This window comes from Sylvia atricapilla, chromosome 6 (assembly GCF_009819655.1).
Source record: "Sylvia atricapilla isolate bSylAtr1 chromosome 6, bSylAtr1.pri, whole genome shotgun sequence".
NCBI lineage: Eukaryota > Metazoa > Chordata > Aves > Passeriformes > Sylviidae > Sylvia > Sylvia atricapilla.
The window spans coordinates 7,689,011-7,704,857 of NC_089145.1; the positions used below are offsets into that span (position 1 = coordinate 7,689,011).

Here is a 15,847-nt window from a genome sequence, read left to right on the forward strand (position 1 = left end):
CCATCACAATAGAGTTTGCTGCAGCTACAGTCTCTCTTCAAATTCACCAAGTCATCAATGTAATTACTGAGTTTCCTTTTAACCAGAGTGCCTGCAATTATTGCTCACTGGAAAATAATGAGAAAGTTAAATGTGTTATCACATGGGTCTATATGAATATTTCAGTATTAGCACAGAAAAACTATAAAATAAATACAGTTAAAAAGTTGGGCAAGGAGTTGTGCAAGGAGTATTCATGTTTGAATTCCCTTCTCCTGGGCTGGGAGAATGTTGGTGTTCAGTTCATGGCTTTGGCTGCTGTGTTACAAACCCAACCACTTTCCACAGCCTTGCTGGAAAAGGGGCCTTCAGAGGAAATTGTACTTAAGAGATACACAGGCTTTTTAGTTTAACTTTGATATATTTTCCTCGTGGGATTTACCAGCCAGAATTTGAAGGAAGACCTGTTTGTGAGGATTATTAAATCACCTCTAATAAGTGATTAGAACTTGGATTCTAAACCAAAAAGAATTCTGACACTTACTTGAACTCCTTTGGATGGACTTAAGGTTCTGTGGAATACAATTTTCACTGAGTTCCTAGATAAATAAGAGGAAATCACCATATTTCCTAGTGACTTCATCCTTCACCCCTGAATAGCTGCATATCACAGGATTGATTCGGTCTCACAGCACTTTAAGTGAAGAGGATGGACATCTCTGTTCTGCTTCATGAGGGATTGAGATTTTCCAGACCAGACAGAGAGCACTTAATCCTATTTTTGTGTGTGTGTTGGGGTGGTGCTGGTGGGTCTCATTTGAAGTCCGTGCTGGCTGACGTGCAGCTGATGGGCACAGCTGTGACTTTGTAGAATGGCTCGAAAGTGGCTTCTGTTTTTTCTTTGCAATTTGTTCACTTCCAGATGGTTTTATATTTTTATCACTTAAATCCAGTTCAAGATTCACAATACTTTCAAATTCAAAGTTTGTTTTCTATTGCAGAGGTATATAACTTTTTATAATCGTAACAGGAAGGAATCTTCATAGAATTTCACTTCAGAGCACTGAACTGACTGTAGTTAAAATAATAAGCAAAACAGAACAATTTAAATACTAAGTAATTTGCTTCATTGTAGATCAGAGTAAGTGGACAACAACAATTGCTGTGGTTTTCTTGCATTTTCTAAATAATTGTGTTAAAAGGCCATGCTTCAGTTATGAGTAGTGCACTTCCTTTTTATAGTCTGTGATTTTTTCAGTCAATGATTTAGGCTCTTTTTTCTGAACAAAAGAAATAGTATGTCTAGAGCACTTGTTTCTCTTGTTACTGCTATTCATTAAGTAAGGTGAGCATTTGTGAATTTATAATATTGCAGCTTTTTTAACCATTAACTACAGTGTGTTTATGTATAGATATTATAGCAATAGAGATATGAAAAAGGAAATTACATAGAAAATTACTTGAAACGAGGTCTTTGATAGAGGAACATATAACTTCCTGTCATAACAATTCCAGAACATTATGTGTCAAGAATGATGAGGGCTTGGGGGGAAGGGAAAGATAAAAATTGTGTGTGACCCATAAACATCCAGGATATTAAAAGAGGAAATCTAAAAGCCTAACACAATATTTATGGTTTATAATTTGTGGGGTTTTATTTTATAGCACTTAAAATTTGTTTAAGGTGTTGACATTTATCTTCAGATACTTGACTTCAGAAAAGCCTATGAGTTAATTCCTCAGATATCAACAATAACTTATTTACAGCAATTAAAAATATTTTAAACATTTAAAAATAGAGCAGTTCATTGTTTTTCTAGTTACTTAATTCATCATTTTTCTTGTCAGCTCTCAGTGGCCTTGCTTTTAATTTTGTTAACAAAACCTAAAACAAACGTACACTCTTGAATAACCATTGCAGCCATTTGTTACTATAACCTATACCTATAAGAGCTGTTAATTAAAGCTTTTATATGTGCTGTGTCCTTCAGCTTAAGACCTCACATAAGTGTCCAGGTGCATTTTTGACCCATGTTTTAAAAGCGTATGAAAATCAGGGTGCCTTGTGTGCTGATTTGTGCATGTGCAGCATTGGCTACTGATCCCTTGCCCAGGGTTGCCAGAGCAACCTGACCTTTGGAATTTCCTCAATTTTGAGTGCTTAACTTTGCAAGAGGTCACTACAGCTGTCCCCAAACATGCTTCCCATTCTCACTTTCTCAAAATCATGAACACAGCATGGATCTTGTTTGCAGGATGGGTGGATTCCCTCTGTAAACAGTCCTACAGAAGTTGCAGAGCTGAAAGCACTGGGAGCATCTTTCTTATAAATCCTAAATTATCATCTTAAAAAAATGGGGTGTTTAAAAGTGTTTTCTGTAAGGCAGAGTGGTCCTTTAAAGGTCCAAGTCAAATGGATTTACTGATCAGTTTGGTCTTTGGCTACCCTTGCATGCGTTTCTGCCTTTCCAGCAAAAGAACAAAATTAGAGGTTTTCTTGAAAACGGGAGTTTAATTCAAAATGGAAAAATACTTACGGTTTAAATATGCTACTTTAAATTCTTAATTTCTGACAAGAAATAGGTGTTTTTTTAGTATAATGCAGCAAAAATACTGTCCTGTCCTAGACACCTACACCAGCTTACCAAACTGCAGTAATGCATTGCACTTAAACCAGATCAACTCCATACATCATTGCTGTTTGTGTTGAGTTTTGAGGAAGGACTGGAAAGAAACAGAAACCAAAATAGCTGCAGATACAACATGTGTCAAAGAAAGGCAGTTTGAACCATGATGGCCAAAACCCCACAGGATTGAAAATCTGAGACACAGAGATTCTTTTGTAGTTTGTATGATGTGATCTGGTTTTCAGTACATGAGTGAGGCAGTTGTTTAATAGGCAAGTGAAGAGAAATCTAAGATTTAAATTTAAAGAAGTTTGATACCATTAAGTTCAAAATCATATCTTGTCCAATTCTTATTTTAAGCGAATGAAATGGATTTGACAGTCTTTTAAAAATGAAAACAATGTAATCTTAATGAAACAAGTTTCCTTCTTTTCCTCACAGAGTGCTCTTACTTCTGCTTATTACAAACAATTACAGATTTTTGTTCTAAAAACACTGTTTTGCTTAGACTACTAGTTTCACTACTGGCCCTAAATACACTCCTTTTTAAAGTGCAATTAAAAAACCGCCCGGAATTCTTGCAAGTATTTTTTAATCTTTAATAAATGTGTTGGTCCTGTTTTTTCCTGTCCAATGGAGACTCAACCTCAAACCTCCATTACAGCTGCATAATCGATCCTCTTTTTTTCCACCAGGCTGCTTAGCTTGTGTTTTTGGATAGGAGGGACTTTTTTTTGTTTTAAATGTGTGTGTGCAGTCCCTAAAAGTGCTGCACATCAAAATTTGGCGTCTAGAAGCATATAGGAAAGAAACCTGAGTAGTTACACCTATAATTTGCATAAGAAATTATAGACAGTTGTGGAAATTGTCTCAAAGATTCCATGTGTGATTGTAGGCAGAGCTCAGCTGAAAATCATCTGAGCTGTGTGAAGCTCTCATCTCAATGTGGTCATTAGAGTTTCTAGGCTTGGAAATTTTTTCCTAGGGCTTCCTGCTAATCCAGCTTAATAGTTGCCTTTTCCCTGTAGTTAAAGATCTAAAAGCAGAGATTTGAGGAGAAGTTAATATGAGCTGTGATTCAAAACACACCATTTGTGATGTATTCTGCATTAGAGTGTGAGAAGAAAGGATTGTGTGAGCTTCCTCTTCACTCATTTTGCAGGAGGCTTAGGAAGGAGGAGGCTGAAATATGTTCTGTGCAGCCCTTACTGCTAGTTTACATAAATTCACTTTTTCAAGGCTGTCTTCGTGCAAAAAAGAGAACTGTGCTTCAAAGAAAATTACACCGTTTAGTCTTGAAGGAGAGAGGAAGAACTTGGACAACCTATATGCTCACTGAGTAAAAATTCAGGTAAAAATGTGTTCCCTAGCAGTGTAATGATTGACTGGAAGGCCAGAGGAAATGTATGTTTTTAACTTTATCCTAACCACTGTTGGTCAGATGTTAGAATTGTTACTCATGAGTATTTCAGCTCCGTAGAAAGCCATCCTTACCCAGCACAGATGTAGTTTTTGGTGTTTGCTGTGGGGTATTTGTTGGTTTTTGCTGGTTTCTGACCTAAAGGAGCCAGCAGTCCTAGGAAAATGTCTTTTTAACCACTGATGGGTGAGTTGTGCATTACCTGGAATTTTTTTTCAAAACTCAGCCAGTTTGAGAGTTAAAAATTGAGATGAAAAGGATGAATGCAGGGGATCAGACACAGTATGTACTGCTAAGAGAGATGGAAGCCTTGTGATAGATGAACACATACAACAGAAGCTGAGAGGGTATTTTCAGACTGGTAGGGCCTTTGCCTCTTTCTTTACTTGTGCTTAGTAACTTATTTTTTGCAAGTTACCAGAAGTGCTATTTTCTGAATAGGTTATGTATTTGCCCAAAAGGAATGTTTCTTTGAAGCCGCTCTGCTAATTGCACGGAACTCTGAAAGAGAAATGAGCTTGCACGGTCAGGGTGTAAGAAATGTGTAACTTAAAAGTTGTTTTGCTTGCTTTATTACTTATTTTATTCTTTCTGCCTGCATATGATGTGCAGCTGCATTTGAGCTCCTTAACTCACTGACTGGGGAGGCCAGGAGTGAGCTACTTGGAATGTCTTCGTTTCAACACTTTCTCCCTTTCTTTTTTCCTTCTTTGCTGCTCTTCTAAAGTGAACATTCACGATGAATAATTGTGATCCAGTAGTACACTAGGAAACCATGGTGTTGGGCATTATATAAACATCACGACAAAAGAATCTCCTGTGTCCTGTTTAACCCTGGAAAAAGAAGTGAGGTACAGGAAGACTGTGACTAACTCAAAAAAAAAATTGTGTACTTTTGCATGAGTTCAAAGCTGCACTCATTTTTTCCTGAGTATTGCTAAAATTCTGATGTTTGAACTGCAGTCTTCCCCTCTTCAGTTATGTATAATAAAGTTACACACATATAAAGAGGTGTTAATGGTAGAAAATGCTGGTAAACAAGGAATGTTGTGTGGCATCCCTTTTTATTTCCATTAATCTGCAAGGATATCCAAATTCTTATTGTCTGCTGCTAAAACTTCATGTACTTTGCATGATGGTGATATCAAGGTTTAAAGCCATGCAAAGAAATACAATTATTTACTCCTACACACTTCTGTTTTCCAGGGTGTGTTCTTGTCCTTCTGGTGAGCAGTGCAATCCTACTTAATATGAAACTACATGGAAAGCAAACGAGAGAAGCCAGCCCGTGATGCATTTGAATTTTAGCAGCAAATCAGGAAGTTTTCTGAATTAAAATGCTGAGTTTGGCTTAGTATTTCTGCATTTTTGTACCTAGTACAAAGTGCATTATTTGTTGCGTTCAAAGGAATCGTCTATTTTCCCTTGCAGCCAGGACAATAAAAAGTACCATGTTAGCAATCCATTGCAAACCATTTTTAAAGTAATTCAGCATTTTGCAAAATGTGAGGATGTAGAGAATTCTGCCAGTCTGAGCTCTCTGTTGAAGAGCCTGGGATAACTCAAGGAAGCATAAGAAATATGCTCAGTCTCAAGAAATCACAGAATTCCTGGCTGGCTCTGCCCGTGCTCCAGCCGTGTAGAGATTTTGTCCTTTGTAGAAATAGTTTCTTAAAGGTAACAGTCCATGTGTGTACACGTTGTTTTCCCTGCTATTTCGGTAGAGGCAAATCAAATAAAGGCACGATGAAATGTGTGACAATCACTGACACTGAATTTTCCTACAGAACCTGGAATTATTTTCTGGGGAAGGTTGATGTTACCAGGAATGTTGTAGTCATGATAAGGCAAGGATTGAGGCATGAGGTAATACAGAGTGAGTCACTTGGGCTGGTGAACACAGGTGTTACCAATGCTGCCCTACAGAAAGTTACATTTGATGTAAGTGTATATTTGACTGTATAAACTATCTACCTAGCACCATTAACAGAACTCCTGAAGAGTTGTTTTAAATTGCATTTAGCTTGGCTTTTTTTTCTCTCGCTTGAAGTATTTGTTGTGGGCCTATAAGTTTGTGGTTTTGTTTGGATTGTGTGGAATTTTGCTTGGTGTTTTTTTCTTGTCTGTCTCTAATAGAAACATATTCATACAAATAACATGAAAAAAATCTATAGCAGAATGCTCCTTTTAGCTTTTCCCATTCCAAAAATATTTTAAATTGCCAGTTCATTGAAGGGGTAGCCACCAGAGCTGATTACAAAATAGCTTTGAATCCTGTCTGATTTTCTAGAGTGAAAAGTGCTTGCTAAGCAAAAAGAGAATATTTGCATAGGGTTTTCTGAAAGAAAGAGTGAGAAGTGGCCCACTAACCAAGGAATCAAGGCTGTGAAGAAGTCAATGTCATGTATCTGTTTGTGTGTGCATCTCTCAGAATGTAATAAGCCTCTCTTGGCTGAATGAAAAGATGTCATTGGTTATATGATCCAAATGGCCCTTATGCAATTTAGACCTCTGCTATTTTTAGTTTAATAGTTTCATATTCATCTGCATTAGGAGATAAAGAAACAAGCTGGTCTGAGTAGCTGAGAGCACAGAAACACATAAGAAAATATCATTTAGTGGTTCAAGAACACAAGTCCTGCAAACCAGTCAGTTGATCCTCCCCTCCAGAGGAAGCAATTCAGGAAGCCAAGGTTGGTTTACAGGGTGAGGTTGTCTCGTGTGGCAGCCTTTGGAGCACCGGATATTGGAGAAACTTTATCTTGGACATGGTCTCAGCCAGAAATTAAGATGAGGTCTTGCACTTGAGGTATTAAAATAAACTCATAAGCAACGGAAGTCAACAGGCTCAAATGGCATATTCTGGGTCTGAAAAAAGGATTAAGGTAATATGAAATGCTCCAGTCATGAAAATGACTGTTGCTTTACCTGTATAAAAAAAGAAAAATCCTATTACAGAGACTTGCAAAAACTTCTGGGGAGGGCTTTTCATTATTTAAAACAGTCAAAAAACATCCCCATGTGAATTGTGTGGTAGAATTCAAGCCACACAATTTTTTCCAAAGATATGACAGACTACTTTGGGTCATTGAAAGAGTTTTTGAAGAAAACCTGGTCAATATTATTCAAATTTTCCCAAAAGCTCTAAGTAAAACTAAGCATTGATGAAATGAGAAACCAAGAATTGTTTTTGTTCCAAAACTGATTGACATGAGGAATAATATTAGCATTACATGATCAATTAGCAATTTGGTTAAAAGCTGCTTTAGGTGCAGAAATTATTTCGGTGTCCTAGGACCTACAGTGTTGGTGTATTCATGAGTTGTGTATCAGGCTACACGTAAAACGAAACACTGGGTTCAAACATAGTTTGCAGTGCCCAGATCATGGTAGATAAATGACCACAGCATGCAAACTAACACTGATTAATGCCAGGCAGTGTGCATTCAAGAAGAAAATCTGAATTCCTTACACATTTGTACATCACATTAGATACATCTGCTCAGGAGAAAAATTAATTTAGCAGATCATTTTCAAAGACTCTCTGAAGATTTTTGTTCCTTTCGTTACTAACATATAAACTTATGTTAAACACAGGAGTACAAAGAATAACAGCAAGGAGATTATTAAAATCCCCTTGTGTATATCAGTTATGTAGTCTTCTAGTGAATACACAATGCTGTGTAGAGCCAGTACAGTGTGAATGATCAGAAACCTAAAAAAATCTCCCATTAAGTCAAATAGGAAGGGAAATTGTGATTGTTTCTGCCAGAGAAAACATGAATGTGTACAATCTATTATGTACACGAGGTAATGAATTGGAAATAAAAACTTTTAAAAGTAGAGCAAATAGAAGTGTTCTACCTGACTGGTTCTTAAAGATACGAAGCCCTATTAAATGAAATTGAGATCTGAAATTCAGGACTGAGAAAAGAGAGCTTATTTTAGTGTGCATCTCCTTGAAACACACAGGGTACTAAGACAAGAAGTTTTGGAGATAATGGATTTTGTGTTATTTATAATTCTTCCATAGGTGAGCTATGGGTTTTTTGTGCCTATTTTTGCTGAGAAAAAGAATATTGGTGTTAGATGACTGGCAGGTTGGGAGTGCAATTTAGAGAGATTTTGTAATTTATAGTGCTAGAAAAGTTTTATTTGCCATTTTTTTGCTAACTTTCGTAGTGTTGCTCTCCACGGGAGAGTTCTAAACCTGCTCGTGGTCATTTATATTTTTTCTAGATCTGGTAACATGATCTGTTTTGATCCCAGTTTCTTGTCAAAGAGCTGTATCAGTCATTCTTACATTGCTGAGCAGTGTGCTGTGTGGGGACTTTCAGTGGTGTAGCTGAGAAGTTAGTGACATCTCATGGTAACTGTGGAAAATTACAGGTGATTTGGGATAAGCTTTGGAGTTTATAATTTGGACCTTGCAAATGTGATCTAGTTTAAAATTCTTTTTTTATATGCATATGCACACCTCTTGGATTTAATTATCTAGATTTAATGATTTATCTGGAGACTAATTCAAGTATTCTAAGCCTGAGATGAAGGTTTCCAGCCTAGAGTGGAACTTGTCAGACTGAAGTCCAAATATTATAGTGTGCAGTACCTATTAATTTGCCACCTACAAAGCAATTATCTAACATTATTGTCTCTGCTCATTTTGTTTGTTTTAGGCACAAAGTCAGCCACAGAGTATGCTAATGGTGGTTATGATATCGTGTCGCCTGCTCCATCAGTGTACTTGGGCACATTTCAAATTTTGCACCTCCTGGAAGATCTGAAGATGGCCCTGGAGATGCTGGAGGACCCTCAGGAGAAAGAAGCACTGCGAAGCCAAATCCCAGGGGCCACAGCCCTATGTCTGAGGGAGTGGTTTGAGGAGAACCTGGTGAGCTGCTATTTGGGCTTTTCCACTTCATCTGCAAACAGGGTTGGGTCAAGTATTTTCATACTCAAATTATTTCTATAATAACTGAAATCTGCATACTTAGAAAACCACAGGGTTTGGTGAGCAATAATAGCTGTGGATATCACTGCTTTATGTGCTGATTTCTAAAGCAATGCAGATATAGGAGCAGAAGAAGTTGATAAAATACCTTATTTTGATCTTTGGGGAGAGAAGAGATAGCAAAAATGAAGTACAAAAAAAGTTGCCTTTTCTGTCTGCTTCTTTTTAAATTTGGTTCGCTTTGTTTCACTCTTTACTGGAGATAAAAACTTTATAACTATTTACAAAACTTCTGATTTTTAAATTGTCAGTTTAGAATAGATTGGCACTGTCTGTTGCAGAGACAGATCCAGACTGGATGATCCTCCTTTCCTTTTCCTTGCTGCATTTCCGTTGCTATCAGTATTATGAATCTCCAAAGCATCCTGTACACCAGGCAGTGGGGGTAAATGCAGGAAAGCCTTTGATTCTGAAGGGGAGACCTGTTGAGCTAGATGGGGAACAAACATCTGACTGCACTGGAAAAGACTGAGGTTTACCAGGTGAGGACCAGATTCTGAGACAGACCTCAAAAGAAGAGACGGACTGGATGTAAAGGAAGAGAAACACATTCCCCTTCCCCAGACTCTCCACTGCCATGTACTGGTGGGTTCCTCATGACTAAAACCTACCTGGGGCTTCCCCAGCTTCAGAAAACTTCCTAGATTGTTGTTTTTTTTTTTTTCTTCTGGCTTTGTCAGTGCATGTGACTTTGCTGTGACCATGCCTGCAGCCTGTGGTTTGGTGTTTATTATCGGCAGTAGCTGCCGTGTGCTGGCTGTAACCCGATGATGTTGGGAAGGTGGCTGCTTTTGTTTGAACTTGTCAGCTGCTGGCTCGTTGGCATTCTTCACAGAGGGCAGGACTGCAGCTGGAAAATCCTGTTTGAGCCCACATGAGAGGAAGGAAGGAGAATTTGGTACCAGTTTTGAAAGCTAAAGGTGTAGGCAATGTTTACTTTGGATTTTCAGTATTAGATTCAGGATTTAGATATCCTTAGGCCAGCTCATACCAAATGCTTGTCTCAGCAGAATTTTTAATAATTTTTCTAATCTGTATGATAGCTGAATTTAGTGCAAGAAAGACAAATTTTCAGAGTTGTTTACGGTAAAATTGGACCTGTATCTAGAATAATATTCATAGGGCAAAGCAATTGGGCACTCTGGATTCAAAACCAAGAAAACAGAGAAGATGGTGGTTTGGAGTATCTCTTGTGCAGTGTGTAGAAATGGCTGGGTTTAAAACGTTTTGCACTGCTCTGAATCAAGGGAGGGTAGTGCATAGTTGCTGTGACTATTATTTGAAAATGGCTGGTAATCTCATGTATTTGAAGACCTCTCTTATTTTATTTTTTTAATGCAAATAATTTGCAAGTGTGTGTATAATTTCTGTGGCAGAAAGGTGATAAAATTCAGCTGGTTTCAGTGAAATGGAATATGTGTTTCATGGTTGTGTCCCATACTGAAATTTCCTTCATGCCAGCCCAGAGCTATGAAACAGGCCACTTAATGTGTGTCATTTCTCAGGATAGCTGAGGGAGTGAGTTCTAAAGAATGAGAACTCTGCATCTCAGTGGATCCATTCACAATGGAAGCCTCAAAAGCAATTTGGTGATAATTACTCTACAAAATGCTGCAGTATCATTAAAAAAACCCCACTCAGATGTGACACATTCTCCAGTGGATTTGTGCTCCCAAACGTCTCTTCTAAGCATTCTACCTGAAGTGTAGGCTAATAACAACACAAAGATTTGGAGTATATTTTACTTGTTGTATTCAACTGAAATGTTACAAGAAGCAATGTTTAATATCAGTAGCAGTAATTAAATTGCAACAAACATTGTATGTGAAATGCATGTGACAAACAGCAAATGGTGAACTGATTCCTTTGGGATTTTATTGTTTAGAGTTACAGGTCAAATAACAGCTATAAATGGAGAGGGATTTTCTTTTGTAGGTGATTAATTCCACATCTGGGGATTTTTTGGGGTCCAATCACCTTCCTTTGAAGCTGCAGAGCTGCTCTAGCATGTCACTGAATAAATTCAGAGACTACAGCAATCACTCCAACATTTTACTCTAATGGGCACCAAAAATATTTCCAAATTATCCTGATTAGGCACACATTAGAACCTAAAGATACAAAAAGCCATCTCATGTTTTTAAAAGCAGATAAGTATGCTTCTTTCAAGAAAAGTGTGTTCTCATTCACTTCAGTGTATGGTTGAAAATTATATTAAAAGTCATTTCAGCTGCCGTGGTTAATCAAGAATACAAACAATGTGCCTATGGAAATAACAATGGAAATAATTTGAATGTGTGTTTTGCCACTGCCCCATGTTGCTTTGCTGGGAAACCCCAGGAAGGGAAGTCAGAAGGAAGATTGGAGGCTAATTCCTGCTGGATAGCATCAAACAGCAGGATTTGACTGCCAGCATTTGGGTTTAAACAAATTACATGATAAAAGTCACAATGATTGTTGCTTCTGCTTTAGCAATTTTCATAACTTGATGCATCCCTGAGAGCTCTCTGAGGCCCAGGGTGGGTGTCCCTGTTTGCCACACAGCAGGATTTGGGATTGCATCTCAGAATCTTCTTTCTCCTGTTTTTATTGGAGTAACATCTAGAAACCAGAGATCAGTCGTACCTGCATGGGGAAAATAACCTCTGCAGAAAATTGCCCCTTGGCCTCATAACTCAAGTAGCTTTGCAGCTCTGACAATTGCCACTTAGTGTGCTGAACTTCACCTTCAAGTAGAGAAATACAGGCTGTGGAGTTTAGTCTTTGGCCCACGGGTTTATCACTGCTCAGTCAAGAAATTTCTGTGGTGATTATAGATACTAAAGCTGGTCTCACCTTCCTTCAGGTCTATAGCACCCAACCATGGTGATAAAACTAGAGAATTTATCTATTCTACTACAGATACTAGACTGTTTGATAACACTAGAGAATTTATCAGGCATGAAACTCACCAAGTGATGTTTGGTGGTCTGATCAATTTAATTTTTTTTTTAAGCCACTAGTAATTTCTATATTCTTTGTCCTGTCTGCTCTAGGTGTGAATACCAAAGATGTCAGAAAATTTAGATGTGGCTAGAATTGGAAAACTTTAGGTGTCATGTTTCATACCTGATATTACCTTCCCTATTAAATCTTTTGAGAGCAGCTGCCTAATTCCTTTTTCTTATGGAGCCATTGGTGATTTGGTGTTTCCTCTCAGTCAAGGCACAGCATCTGTTGAATTAAAGGTGTTTCTTTTGAAAAGGCCATTTTTAAAATCTGTTTCTGTGGTCTAGGATCTATGAACAATTCAGGTTCCTGAATGGATATAATGCATAATACAGCATAACTGTGCTGTCCCTGCTTTGAGATAGATGAAACAGGTTTGACAAAGTTAGCCCTGAATTTAAAAGACTGTGTCATGTAGAATGAGGACTTTATAGTTGCTGTAGTTGCACAAACCTTTTGGCAAATCTAAAACATAAGAAAACATGATTAAATATAGAATTAACTACTTTAGAATTGTATTAAAAGCTTTTGCCTTGAAAATACCTGTTTTACATGGCTTTATGATTATAAATTCTTTGGCCTTAAAAACAACACAAAGACCTAGGGATTATCTGGGACAGTTCATACAAAACCAATTTGTGGATAGTGTCAATGTTCTTTGTTAAATATTTCAGTATTGCCTGTGACCACGTGACCTATCACAAAGCAGATAGCAATTTCAGCATTAAAAATTAACTGCTGCAATGACAATTTGGCTTTGTGAGCTGCAAGAGGATGTATTTAGTTACAGTTTTATAACTCGAAATGAATTTCCACACTATTCATTCTGGGTTTTATTCTATCCACCTTTATGGAATCCTTTTTTGAGTAAAGAGGAACACTTGTGTTCTTACAGTAGACCTTAAGCCTCATTTTCAGGATTGCAAAATGTGATCTTCCTCCTAGGGGAACATGTATATTTAAAACAAACCACTCCATCATGTAGCTTTATCTAATGAGCTTTAAAATGCCAATTCTTGAAAACTCATTAGTATTTTCCTGATTATTCAAATGTTTTCTGGAAGCTTGACTCTGAAAATCTTTCTAAATATCCTCAATTTGAAGAAATTAAGAGAAGAGCAGAAGAAATAGTAGAGTAACGTGTGAGAAAAGCAATTTTTAAGAGAATGTGATTTGCCTTATGATATGTGCTGTGCTTTGTTTCTTTTGAAGATCTGTTCTTAAGTGGTCAAACCACAGACTTTTTAGCAGAAACAGAATACATTCCTTACAGTCTTGGTTGCTATTTGCTCTTAATTCATGTTCAAAGAAGATTATTTCCACTGCGGGTTAAAATCAAGGAATATTTTTCTCCAGTATCTTCACAAAGACTTGAATTAAAGCTCAGTTCAGGACTGTGACTTGATGGAGCTCGTGGAGGTTTGAAATCACTTCAAAGTTTTATTTTAAGCATGTGTTAAAGTGCTCTGCTGAAACCTAATCACTGGCCTCTCTGTTTCACTTTTGTCCGAGACTCATTTCACAGAGTTATCCGTCCAGAAGAGAGGCAGAAAATTACTGAGTTCAGGGCACTTCCATCTACTTGAAAACACGCTTTTATAAAAATATCAATAGCATTTTTCAGCAACAGCTGAGTGGGAAGGGAATGTATTCTGAGCACCACCAATTAAAGCCAGTGTATTGAACTGCTGGTAGAGCTGACTGTGGAACTCAGCGGCTGGAGTCCTGATGGAGATATTTATAGCTGGATCTCCCCACTGCCAAGGGATATTAACACGTGTCAGAGTGAAAAGGGAGCAACAGAGCCCGCTTGGGACAGTGTAGAAAAGCAGTCATTCCATAAGCATTCATGTTTATTTTTGCCAGCTTGAAACATTAGATGGGTTCTGTTTTCTGGGAAGGACTCAGAGCTGAAAGTTGAATATCCCAGTCCTCCGCTGTGCTCCAGCTCCTTTTTGGTGAACTGATGATGCAGGGAAGGCCTGAACTGGAAAATCTGATGCTCTCAGAGTTCCCCAAGTGGTTCAGAGCAATTCACAGGACACCAGAGCCAGTAGAGAAGTGCCCTTCGTGTGTTCAGCCATTTATGCATACTAGAGAATGCCTTGGAGATAGTGAAACTGCCGGTATACAGAGCTTGCATGAAACTTTTCTAAACCAGGTCTAATTTTTCCGGTGTTCTGTGGTTGCTTTGTCTGGGAACCAACCCCATCACCTCTGACTACGGCTGCTCACTGGTGTAGCGCTCAGAAGAAATATGAAGGTCTCCTTACTTATGTTGTTAGAAGAACTAATAGAAGTTTAAAACAGTTCTGCAATGGATAGGACAGATTTAGATCTTTTTCCAAAAATGTCATTTTCTTTCATGCTTGTAATGGTCAGTAATGTTTAACAGAGCTGATTTAAAGTACAATGACTAGAAGTGCTTAGACAGGATTGAGTTATGGCCTGAGGCTTAGAAGACATAGAAGACAGGTGATATTCCTGCTTTAACACCAGGGCCTGTATTTTATGTAAGCTTTCCAAGATTTCAGGGTACTCTACTGACCTATATGCAGTTTGCCCTCCGATGCAATCGTCAGCTACGTGGCCTATTCACACCTTGATGCTGTCACTGGAATACTCTGTAGAAAGCCATGATTTTATACAGAAATTGAATTTTATCCTTCAAAAAGATGATTTATTCAGTTTCATTTGTACAAGTCTCATTCAGCTCTTGGCTTCAGTGCCTTCTTTTGCACTAAGTGCCTGAATATCCCATTAGTTAATCATTCCTTTTGTGTCTGATGTTATGCATGGAGTCCCTTTTCCATCTCACCTTCTGATCTCTCACTAGACTCTCCAGCTGCATTACTTTTCATTGATTTAAATGTTATACACTGTATTCATTTAACAAACATTAATGCATAAATGTATTTTTCAAGTGGAGCTACAGAAAACATTGGAAAATGTTTTCCATAAAGTTACTAACAGAGAGATTGGTAAGAGACAATTGTTTCCTTAAACAGTGGTGCTGACAGAAAAGGTGTAGAGGTTGCATAGAGAAACTGGAGACAAAATTTAGTTTTAAAAGGTCCCTGTATTGATTTGGAGGCATTATTTTAATAATAGAAGAAGGACATAACTTTGAAGTATTTCTTTATATAACCCCTATTCACATTTCACAGTTCAGAATTTGGATGGACAGGTTAACCTATTAGTAGTTATGACAAACATAGCAATATTGTTGTACTATTGTACAAAATTATTTCATTATCTTTTGGATTAGTATGCTAATAACACAAAACTAAATATTTTCTCAGTTTTTGTGACCATTCAAAAATAGGAAAAAACCCCACTTATTTTGGACATATTGTCTAAACGTGTTGGCATCCTATTCTTTTCCAGAAGTTGGAGACAATGGACTTAATGTTCCTCAGTAATGAAACACTTTTAAGAAAAGAAACTAAAAAAAGAATATTTGTGTATTCCTTATCAGAAATAAGGACTTGTAAAGGTCTATCTGCATCTTGTTCTATTTTGGGTTTTGGTGGGTTGTTTACTATGTTTTCCATTCTGGAATTTAGAAGGAAAAAAATCTGGTGCGCATCATAGCAAGGAGAGGCAAACTGTTATGTGGTAATGTTATTGGTGTGTATGCAAATATTTAGTAAATATCTTGTTTCAGATGTCTCATATCCAGATTTATTGCCGGTTTAGTAGTTTCAGCAGTGCTTTGAAGCATTTAAGACAGGAAACTAAACCTAACATTGTAATGTGCTGTGTGGTAGGATGAAAATAAGTATCTTTCATTATTTTCTTTATGTATCGGTATACTCTGCA

The 15,847-nt window shown here is 37.5% G+C and overlaps 1 protein-coding gene across 1 annotated transcript in view; it reads left to right on the plus strand.

Annotated features, from left to right (window-relative positions):
- PPFIBP2 (PPFIA binding protein 2) overlaps positions 1–15,847 on the plus strand; it is a 90,475-nt gene that overhangs the window by 20,395 nt on the left and 54,233 nt on the right. The window contains exon 4 of the mRNA XM_066320556.1: positions 8,703–8,917. Within this exon, the coding sequence (XP_066176653.1) occupies positions 8,703–8,917 (215 nt within the window). The remainder of the gene's footprint in view (positions 1–8,702; positions 8,918–15,847) is intronic.